The sequence below is a fragment of the Tenrec ecaudatus genome, chromosome 1 (genome assembly GCF_050624435.1).
Source record: "Tenrec ecaudatus isolate mTenEca1 chromosome 1, mTenEca1.hap1, whole genome shotgun sequence".
Lineage (NCBI taxonomy): Eukaryota > Metazoa > Chordata > Mammalia > Afrosoricida > Tenrecidae > Tenrec > Tenrec ecaudatus.
In genome coordinates, this window is record NC_134530.1 from 170632411 (window position 1) to 170643924 (window position 11514).

Consider the following 11514-nt stretch of genomic DNA (forward strand, 5'->3'; position numbering starts at 1 on the left):
GGTGATTTCAACAAGAATAGTTTCATGGCATGCCGAAGCAAAGGCCCGAGTGATAAGAAGAGGGCACATTGCAGATGATAAAAATAGACCACACACGAGTAGGCATTTTACTATAAAGTTGAGGTTGGCTGCCCTTAAGTCAGCCCCTACCTCTTGTGCCAACGATGAACTGTACGGCCGATAGGATTCTCCTGGGCTAATTTTCACAAGCGGGGCATGTCTTTCTTCTCGCCCGTCTGAGTCTGAAAGGTCTGCTGAAACCTGCTGAGTGTCATAGCAACATGGAAGCTTCCGCTGACAAATAAGCATTGGCTGAGCATAGGGACATTAGCCAGGACAGAACCTCAGTCCCATGGAAAGTGCGAAGTCTGCCCCCGACCCACCGCTACCCTGCTATAGCCACAAAAATGAGCAGTCGCGGGAGCTGTAGTGGGTGAGAACCATGCAGTGGGCTGAGTAAAAAGGATGCCGGATGCCGTAGAGAGAAGAGGCAACTACTGGAGCAAGGTCCCTGGGTAGGTGAGGTAGGAGGGATCTCACCGACAAGGGGAGGGATGAGAGGCACGAAGCCACAGTCCCCGAAAAGCAATTACAGGAGGGAGGGGAGGTAAGCATGATTCGAGGGCCTGTGAGCCTTCTCTCCTTCCTTATTGCTTCTTTTTCCTCAGGGAAACAAAGTACGGGTTTATCAACTGCAAGTGAGAATGGGGGAGGATTTGAGGCAAGAGTGGAGGAGGGGGAAGGAAAGGGGAAATGTCCAATAAATCCCAGGCAGCACCGAAGCCTTCCTGTACAGTAAGTGGTCATGAGATGGAGAGAAAATAGTGGTTGGAGAGAGAGAGGGAGGGAGAGAGAGAGAGAGAGAGAGAGATGCTTGAAGTGAGACTGTGGAGGACTTGTAGCTCTTGGGAAGGACACAGGGTAAAGTTGAAACACAGGAGGGAGCAGCCTAAGCGAAGAGTCAAGGGCACCATCACTGGAAAATAAGGAAATTAAGGAACTGTGAGACCAAGAAGATATTGGAAGGATCATCCGCATAGATATTTAAATCTCAAAAACTAGGACAGGGATAGTGTTGGTGTGACCCTGAGTCAGGCTAAATTCATCCCCAAATGGGAGGAAGTGGCCCGGAGAAGGACAGGTGACTGACTGTGAGAGAGGAGAATGGAGCAGGGTGAGCTCATGCAGCCAAGCCTGCTGCAGGCTCTCATTCTTGGTTCCAAGTTTGGCTCATTCATTGCCAGCCTGTTTTCCAATCAGCTCCGGCTCAGACCACAGCACCCAAGGCCCGAGGTGTAGCAGTTCAGTCCGACAGAGTTTCAAATATTCTTGTTTGACCTAGGAGGTTTTACCAACGGGATAGTTTATTTTTAACCACATGAGCCAAAAGCTTTTTTTTTTTCTCCCTCATCCAGTTTAATTCAGACAGATTGGGGGAGGGGGGCTGCAAAAAGTTCATGGAAAAACTCCGTTACTTTTCCCTGAGGTTTCTGGGTCCCTGAAGTCTTCTGTGACCTCCCCTTGATAGCAGGTCTGTCGGAGCTCCTTAGGTAATGCACCTGGCAAGTGTGCTCCACCCCGGACTGAACTGTCAGTGGCTCAACTTTACCCAGAGGCACTTCGCAGGGAAACAAAACAAACAAACAAAAACAGCCAGTGAAAACCCTACAGCGCACAGTTCTAGCCTGACACACCCGGGACCCCATGAGGCAGAGTCGATTTGGCATAACTGTTTCCTTTGCTGTTGTTGGGTCCCTGGGTAGCTAAATGGTTAAGTGCTTGGCTACTGACCCAAAGGTTAGTGGTTCAAAACACAGAGGTACATCTGAAGAAAGGCTATCTACTCCTGAGAGAACACATTCAAAACCCTACGTAACCTTAAATCACAAAATATCCCCTGAAGTCTTCTTAAGACCAAACAGTAGTTTAACTTAGGGAGCAAAGAATGCCTGCCTCGATCATTGATCTATCTAGATGGGGTCAAGTTGGCAAAAGCAACTGGAAAGACTAGATAAGAACTCTGGGAAGGGGGTGGGGCGTGAGTGGGGAGGAACAACTCACGAGGGTGAGAGTCATCCCTAGCCCTGAAATGTACGTGCAGAGACTTGAACGGGAGTCTAGAGTGTGCTGTGTGTGGTCTCAGCATCAACACAAAAAGAAGGATCAATTATTTTAAAAAAGAAAGACCATCCTCGAGCATCGTTCTTTGGCGAAACACATGGCACACGGATGAGTTGGAATCAGTGGTATCTGGTTTGGTTTGGGGTCTTGTGCTAGCAGAGCATTTGTATCTTCTCCATGGGACTGGAAGCCGCTTCTGCACATCATGTGAAGAGCTGTCTCCTCTGCCAGCCCTCTTGGGCATGCATCTCCCCGCTAGCGCTCTACTCTCCTTTTCTGACCCCACCAGGCCCTGTGTTCCTCCTCCTCCTCTGACCCCATCCTTCTTATTAGTTCTGCAAATACTCAACAGAGCAAATACTGCATGCCATTCATGGAACTAAGCCTGGAGAGGTGCAGTGGCGGGTCAGACAAGGCCCTTGCCCTCAACGAACTTCCAGTCAACTGAGGAAAAACTTGAAAAATGCTCTGAGATCACCGAAATGTCGTCGGAGTCTGAATGGAGAGTACCTGACTCGGCCTCCAAGGTCCAGGAAGAAGCCTTTGGGGTGTCCCTCTCCTGCTGACACGCTCACTCACTCTGCCCGCCCTCCCCCCAGACCTACGAGCAGCGCAAGGTGGTGGAGTTCACTTGCCACACGGCCTTCTTCGTCAGCATCGTGATTGTGCAGTGGGCCGACCTCATCATCTGCAAGACGCGCCGCAACTCCGTCTTCCAGCAGGGCATGAAGTGAGTGCCCCAGCCAGGGTCCCAACGCTCTCCACACCTGGACACCGGCTGGGTGGGGGCGGGGCCGGCAATCAGTCCCTACCCCTTCCCCCCTATCTCCAACTAAGCCGCACACATGTCTTTGCAGAAACAAGGTCCTACTGTTTGGGATTCTGGAGGAGACAGTCCTGGCTGCTTTTCTGTCCTATACTCCAGGCATGGCCAAGGCCCTGAGAATGTACCCACTCAAGTGAGTAAGCACAGGGACCAGGCACAGGGCGAGCTCGTGGGTGGGAATGAGTGGTTGAACAAGGTCATCGTAGCGGCCTGGGTCAACGAGGCTCCACCCAGCGAGAGACGGGGAGAATCATCTGTGCCGTGGTAAATGGTCTGGTTTGGGGAGGAAGCAGAGACCGTGACAATTGATCAGAGCCCACTGGACATGCAAATTTAGTAGACATACCAGTGTTGAACCGCCTGGGATCTTGGGAGATGAGGTGCCGTGTGGCTGTCCAGTGATACGTATCACTTAGCCCTGAAGTCAGCCCCCTAACAACCTAATCTATGCCTGGATGATTTTGCCAAGCTGGCGCAACTGTGCCCAAAGGCGTGCATATGAGTGGACACTCTGAAATTCTTCAACGTCTGGGACCTTGTCTTATTCAAGTCATAGATCTCTCTCTCTCTCTCTCTCTTTCTCTCTCTCTCTCTCTCTCTCTCTCTCTCTCTCTCTCTCTCTCTCTCTCTCTCTCTCTCTCTCTCACACACACACACACACACACACTAGCATGTGCTTATTCCCTGGAAAAATCTACAGAGGAAAAATAGAAATTTACAGATGAAAGCAAAACTCCCACTCAGCCCCCACCCTCCACCGGCCGCCTCGGCTAGTGATTTCCCGTGCGCTCTCCCGAGGGGTTCTCTCCGATTTTGCACACATCACTCGCCCACCTTTACACCCTGGCAGGCTTTCCCACAGTGCTGCACACACGGTAGGTGTCCGGCTGACGGTTCCTAGGAGAACTTGGCCCTGGCGGGAGATGGAGATCATCATCACAGGTTTGACTCAATCCCGCTGTGTATTATTCGGTGACCTTGAGTAGATGCCCCACCATTCTGAGCCTGAGTCGCATGGACAGAGTCTCAAGCACACCTACCTGGCAAATCGTTGTGGGACTCACGCGGAACATGTGCAGACTGGCTCCAGCACAAGGCTTGGGTCATGGCGGACACCTTGTTGACTGTAGCTGGGTTGTGATTACGACCATTGGCAACATGTACGCAATAATGACTACCGCCACGCATGACCCGGCCTCCTAGAAGCACTTGGTACATGCCTCCACCATGCAACTTAGCACGTAGTAGGCTGAGTATCAGTTTCCTATGGCTAGCTTCCCTCTCTTCTCCAACCCCCTTAAGCGTCTTAGAACAAAGACCATCACATAATCCTTTTCTTTTTTAAAAAATTTCCCCAGGTCTTAACACAGACGGAGTGGCCGGATGATTGCTGCTGAATGAATGGGTGACTGTGCATAGGTGTTTCTGTTTGAGGTGTGTGTGTGTGTGTGTGTGTGTGTGTGTGTGTAAGTCTAATCTAGGCCCGTGTGTTCCAGAAGGTAACTACTGTCCTTGGGTGGTGACTGAGCACTTGAAGTATGACTAGTGGGACTGAAGAACGGAAGCTGTCGTCTTATCTGACTTACATACATTTAAATGTAGAAATTCAAACAGTACAAAATATGTCCCATTAAAAACAGCCTTCTCGTTGTTCTGGTTGGACGACATTGCCATCTCACGAGTAAAAGTCCATTGCCTGAATCCGGATGTCCTATCGGTGCCAGTGACCGACCACTCGCCTGTCAGTTTTGTCATGCTGCACGGTGGCTTGCATGTGGCTGTGAGGCTGGAAGCTGTGCCATCGGTATTGCAAATGTCAGCAGGGTCACCCACGGGGAACAGGTCCCCCCAAAGCTCCCGGCCTAGGAATCGAGGAGCAGGAGCAGTGGAACCGGAGCCCCTCGGGTTGGAACTTGTTCAAAATCCTATCATGGCCGCCAATGGATAACAGTTCAAAGAATGGGAATATTCCAGAACACGTCATCGTGCTTCCGTGGACGCTGCACTCAGACCAGGAGGCAGCCATTCAAACAGGGCAGGGGGCTACTACATGGCCGAAAATCAGAAAGGGTGTGTGTCAGGGTTGTCTCCTCTCACCGTACGTATTCAGTCTGTCTGCTGAGCCATCCTCCGAGCAGCTGGACTCTGTGAAGAAGGGAGCTGCCTTAGGATTGGAGGAAGGCTCCCGGACAGCCTGTGATGTGCGGCTGACGCGAGCTTGCTTCCTAAGAGCCAAGAAGACTTGAAGCACCTGCTGATGAAGATCAACGTCCACAGCCTTCGGCATGGATTACACCTGAGTGTAAAATCCTCGCACCTGGATCGATAGCCAGCATCATGATAAACAGGGAAAACGCAGAAGCTGCCAAGGATTTCATTTTACTTGGTTCTACAATCAGTGCTCTTGGAACCAGCCGCCACCCAAGACCTCTTTAGAGTGCTGGAGGCAACATAGGTGCAAATAGGCTTGATCCCATTGATGCACGGGATGTGAAAGAGCTGTAAAAGCCCCCAGCACAATGACAGTGGTGGAGAGCACTGGCGTCATGTTGAGGATGAAGGTGGGCCTGACCCATCTTGTCTTCCATCTCCTCCTATGCCGAATAAGGAAGGTGGAAGAAGAATCAGCGCACTGCAAGATGGTGCTGGTGAGGAACATTGAATACCAAGGACAAAGAAATCTGTCTTGGAGAAAGTAAAGGCAGAAGGCTCTTTGCAAATGAGGATGCCTAGACCTTGCCTCAGGGACTCGGGGCACGTTGTCCAAAGAGACCAGTCCCTGGAAACGAACATCGTGCTTGTTAAGGTGGAGGGTCTGCGAAAGAGAAGGCCCTGGAGGAGACAGGCCGACTCAGGGCCTGCAGGAATGGGCTCTCGCTCAACAACAGAGGCGAGGGTGGCGCAGGACCGGCAGCACTTCCTTCTGCTGTGCACAGGGTCGCCAAGAGTCCAGCTGGGTGGCACCTGACCACAAGGTCAGTGTCAACACAGGACTTCAGAGAAAAGACCATAAAAGATCTCACGAGTAAGTTTTATATTGGTTCATTGTTGAGATGATAATATTTTGAGTGTACTGAGTTTAACAAATTGTATTACTAAAGTTAATCCTCTCCCACTTAACGTGTTTATTTTAATGCAGCTACTTGGAAAATTTACATTTCACACATTTCACATTATATTTCTCTTGGAGAGTGCTGGTCCAGGCCACCTCTTCTTGCTTGTCATCTAAAGAACAAATCCATAAAAAAAAACAATGTTCCCCATCATAGGGGGTAGGGTGTGGAGGGAGAGTATGTGTGTGCCCAACATGATGTGTACGGAGTGTGTCAGACCCATCTGATTTGAATAACCTCCGCTTTGGGAGTGCAAGGCCCAAGGTCCCCAGAAACCAAAAGTTGGCAAATAATCTCTGTGAACGCATCACACAGCGTTCGGATGACGTTTGTATTTGACTCGCATTGGCCCTCCCCGCTCCTCCATCAGTGGCTGTCCTTCCAGAAGCTGATCACCAGACCTTTCTTCTGAGACACCTCTAGGTGGCTATGAACCCAGACCCTCCCGGGTGGCAGCCGAGCGCTTAATCATTTGTGCCACCCAGGGACTCCTGGTCACTGACTTTTGGCACTCTCTCTTGGGCCTCTCTCCTCCCCCTCCAATGCTTTCTCCCGCTGCTCTGACTTCCTCAAGAGTGGGATCAACTGGATGGTGCTCCGGGATGACAGGAAGAAAGCCCTGAGTTCTCCGCATCAGGGCTGCCAGCCTGACCGATGCTTGCTTCCCACAGGTTAACCTGGTGGTTCTGTGCCGTACCCTACAGCCTTCTTATCTTCATCTACGATGAACTCAGAAAACTCACCATCCGACAAAGGCCTGGCGGTGAGTCGCCCTGGAGCCCTGCTCTGGCTCATGGCCCACCAGCCCCCTAACTAGCTCTCCTATCACACCTGCCTTTCTCCTCACCTCCCCACCTCCCTGTCTGGTCCTTCCTGTGCCCTGGCCCCTCAGCCCTGACTCCACCTCCCCATCCTTCCAGGCCTCAGTGCCTGTCTTTCAGGTGCTTAGGTATTGCTTTCAGTCTAGGGACCTCCCCGCACCCTTTCAAAAAATCATTTTATTTAGGGGCTCTTACAGCAATTAGAACAATCCATACATCAACTGTATCAAGCACGTTGTACATAGGTTGCCATCATCATTTCCAAAACATTTTCTTTCTACTCAAGCCCTTGGTATCAGCAACTCTTTCCCCCCGCCCCCGGCATGGGGGTCTCCCCTTGGTGCCTCCCAGTTCACTCGGGTCTCTTCTCTCCCACAGGCTGGCTCGAGCAGGAGACCTACTACTGAACTGGGCAGAGGAGGAGCTGCATCTGACCCGGGGCTGGGGGTGGGAGCGAGGGTAAGGGGTTCTGAGTTTGACTCAACATCTGAGAGGGTCTTTGAGTTGAAGGTGGGGAGGTGGCTTTCTGGGTTGAGAAACGTGCTTTCCTGGTGCTGCATTGAGAGCATCGTGGTAGCATGTGGGGGTGGGTTAGGGCACTTCCAGCCTGAATCTGGCTCCAGCCAGGAAGCAGGGGTGTGGTCCTCTGCTGAATCCCATCTGGAGAGTAAATGTTTGGAACCATCTCTCACCTGGCTGGATGTGCTGCATCTGAGTTTAGGGGCGTGAAGGAGCCGTGGTGGCCCAGCTACTAATCAAAAGGTTGTCAGTTCAACCCCATCAGCCTCTCGGTCCTGGAGCCCCGGTGGGGCAGTTCTACTCTGTCCTAGGGGTCACTATGAGTTGAGATCAACTTAACTGCAATGGCTCAGGTTTGGGACTTGGGGGAATGTTTACTGTGGAGTTCTCTCCCTGGGTCTCCATGGTAACTAGCCCAGGGTCCTCTCTCCAGGACCACATTCCAGGCTTGGAGGGAAGCAGAGTCCAACATGTTTGCTTCAGGAGGTTTAAGTGACTGCCCCCCATGTCAAATCGGTGAAATGAGAGGATGAGATGGGAAGGGAGGGGAGGGGAGGGAAAGGAAGGGGAGGAGAGAGCAGAGGATAGGGAGAATGGAATAGGATAGGGAGAATGAGCTGAGATAGGATAGGATAGGATAGGATAGGATAGGATAGGATAGGATAGGGAGGATAGGATAGGATGGAGAGGAGAGGAGAGGATAGAATGGGAGGCTAGGATAGGTAAAACAGGGAGGCTAGGATAGGATGGGGAGAATAGGATAGGGTTGATCTAAGCCTACAGGGAGAGGTCCCAGCACCCAGTCCAGTGGTGGGTGGGCAGGATAGACTCCTGTAGGCCCCACCTCATATTCCTCAAATTAGTCTGTAGACTCACAGAGCTTCGGGGTTAAGAGAGACCTGCATGGGTGAAGAGGCTGCGGTGAGTGGTGAATGTGAGACCACAGCGTCTCTGAAGAAGAAAATGGCACCAGGGAAAGACCCAAGGAAGATGTGGTCCTTGTCCTCTTTTCCCCAGGCTTCTCAACCTATCCATGTGCCCCCAACACCCCTGCCATGGCCACCTCCACCTCCACCCCCACCTCCAAGCACCACCACCCCACCCGCCGCCTGGTGTCTTGAAGTTACCTGAAACCCAGACTATAACATTCTCTGAGTCCCTGAGCCTTGACTTCAGGCAGAGCGCCCACCCCTCCAGCCTGGGAGCTTAGGGTGAGGGACATTCCAAGAGCTTGCGCTCACGCCTGCCCTCCCACATCTGCTGCTCCTTTTTGCAGGGGAGCAAGATGTCCCAGAGGAGCCTCCTAGCTGGTTCTTCCTCCCGACCCTTTCGTGCTAGCAGTCTGTCCATTTGTTGCCAGGCCCCTTGCAGAGCAGAGGGTTGGCTGAGCCCAAAGGTACAGAGTGAGAGCGCAGGACTAAGGAAAATGGGGGACAGGGGGGGATTGTAGGCTGGTACCAAGAACAAGGCACATATATGTACGCCTGCTGGGCTCAGGGCTTTGCACATCATCGACTGATTCCCAACAGAGATCTGTCTCTCGGTGCCTCGCTCCCTTTTATAGATGAGGAAAGGGAGTCTGGCCCACTCCAGTGCTGCACCCCTAGCCAGGATGCAAACTGGGAAGGAAGGCCAGGCCAGAAAACCCCACAAAACTCCAGCCCTGGGAGTGCTGGAGAAAGAGCCATGGGTGGTGCTAGGGGGTGAGTGGCCACGGGCCAAGCCAAGAGATGCCAGATTAAGGTCTAGCGGGCTACTCCACAGGCCACCCCCTTCATAGGGCCCCCTCCCTCCCACTCCCCGCCCTCTTCCAACACAAGGTCTCCTAGGGACAGGGCTATATCAGTCTGGGGTCCCTCCCAGCGCTGCTGACACGGCTGAACCAGAACCTAGGAGGCCGAGGGACCAGGGTGTGGGTGAGTAAGGTGGGGAGGGGGAGTGTGGAGGGGCCAGCTCCTCAGGTTTCAGTAGCCAGAGCTTCGGGTGTCTGGTGGGTTAAAAATATAGAGGCCCCAATTCAGGGTCATTTGATACCAGTGGCTGAGGCCTGTTCAATCCAAACGCCTGGAGCCAGGGGCTTAGAGGGATGGGGAGTGAAGATAACATGGAGAACAGAGCATCAGAGAGGGGGGTAGGGAGAAGGGGAGTCAAGGGGGACAAAAGGGGGGTCAGCTGCTGGACCGGGGAGGGTGGAACTGGAGGGCCAGAGAGGGCACAGGGGTAGGTCTGGCTCTAGGGAGACTCACTGCAGGGGTGCCTGGGGCAGTGATGGGGTCAGCCCCAGTCCCTGCTGAGTCCCTCTTACACCCATGGGGGCATCAAAGGTCAGGTTCATGTTGGAACAAGTGTAGTCTCCCACTGTGTAGGTCCAGTGCACCCCTCCCTCCCGCAGAGTGCAGAAGTGAAAGATGGGGGTTGGATGTCAGCTCAGTCAGCCACAGCGGGTGGCCCATCCCCTTTTCCCAGCTGCCTTGGAGCTGGTGGGGGCGGGGGGAGAGGGGGGCTTGGTGCCAAAGGCCCGGGGAAGCTAGGAGATTGGATTTTCAGATGTCTCTGGTGCCAGCATGCGATGCTGTCAGACCAACGCTGGCCTTCCCAGTGACCAGTGGGCGCTCCCTCCGGGTCCGAAGCTCAGACCTGGCTCAGTGGAACTGAGGTCCACAGCCCAAGAGGGCGCACAAGTCATCCCTCCAACAGAGCCACATGCCTCCTGTCCCACTCAGTGCAAAAGAGGGGCTGACCCTCCAGAACCAGAGGTGCCTCGGGTCGGGGTGAGGCCTCTCCAGGCTGGTCCTCTTCAGGGACCCGGAGCTGGACTCATTGACTCCTCTTCCCTCCACTCCTCCTGGGACCCAGGGGTCCCCCAGTGCAGACTTCTTCAGTTCACCGCACAAGGCCCATCTGGTCTCGCTCCCCGAGCCTGATGTCTCCCTAGTGTTTATAGCGAATCAGTCCTCTTGGGTCTTTTCAAAGGCCCTCATAGGCACAAAGGGTGGCCATGCCCTGTCCCTGGGATGACAGCCCGGGGTACACTCCCTCCCCGTGGGCAGCGAACAATCAAATGACTCTCACAGGCACGCTGCTCTCATTGTGAGCCCCTAAGCCCCGTCTCTGCAGCGTGGACTCTGGACCAGGGCACGCCCGCGCACCCTGCCTCTCCCCTGCATTCCCGGGGCAGCAGTGTGGAGCAAAGGAAAATGGCTGGATCAGAGCCAGATGGCCAGTCCTGGACTCGGCTCCACCTCTTATTCGGAGAATTACCTCACCCCTTGTCCTGCTGCTTTAGAGACAAGTGCAGGGGTCCCTGTCCTGCAGCCTGATGGCACACTTGGACACACACACACACACACACACACACACACACACACTCCTTGTAGCTCCCACAAGATCAGAGAAGCCGCTGGCACCTCCAGGGGAGGCCGGGTCGCTAGCACTGGGAGCCAGTGCCTGAGGAGCGGCCCTTTTCTCCTCTATTGTCCACTTAACCTCTGGCCGGAGTTCGTCCTCCTCGTGCCCACCCCATTTCCTTCCCTCTCCTCGAATTTGCCCGGACCTCCCCTCCCCCACCCCAGCTTCATTTACCTCCGACTCATCTGGTCATATTTTTAGCTCCCGGCGTGTGTCTCTCCCTTTTCCTATCTTAATATGGAAATGAGCTCGTGGGCCAGCGTGGGGACAGGGGCTGAGAATCCCTGGACACTGGGGGAGGGGCGAGAAGGAGCCTCAGGGAGCAGGGGGAGAGGGATTGGAGGTGGGAGGACTCAGGCCAGCCCTCTCAGAGCTGCCCTGGCCGCAGAAGGTTAGCCATCTCTGCTGCCAACCATGGAGACTTATTTAGCCAGGACCAGGTGGGGGCCAAGAGGTGCCCATTTCAGGGGCAGCTCCGGTTCCCTCCCGCCCCCTGCTCCTATTCCTCGCCCTGACCCTTTTTCTCTTGGCTCTTTGGGCACTTTCTCCAGGGCCCAGCAGTGTCCTCTGTCCCCTGCTCTGGGCCATTCCCCACCCCACCCCCACTGGGAGCTCCCCAACCTCCGGATTCAGACCCCAGTGGCCCCTTCCCACTGCAGCTCACCTCTCTCTGGTCCAGAAGCCCACTGCCTCCTCCATGCACGCG

The 11514-nt window shown here is 53.9% G+C and overlaps 1 protein-coding gene across 1 annotated transcript in view; it reads left to right on the plus strand.

Moving 5' to 3' along the window:
• Positions 1–7288, plus strand: part of ATP1A4 (ATPase Na+/K+ transporting subunit alpha 4) — a 47796-nt gene extending 40508 nt beyond the window's left edge. Inside the window, exons 19-22 of the mRNA XM_075540440.1 lie at positions 2721–2851; positions 2979–3080; positions 6732–6823; positions 7260–7288. Of these exons, the coding sequence (XP_075396555.1) occupies positions 2721–2851; positions 2979–3080; positions 6732–6823; positions 7260–7288 (354 nt within the window). The remainder of the gene's footprint in view (positions 1–2720; positions 2852–2978; positions 3081–6731; positions 6824–7259) is intronic.
• The last annotated feature ends 4226 nt before the right edge of the window (positions 7289–11514 follow it).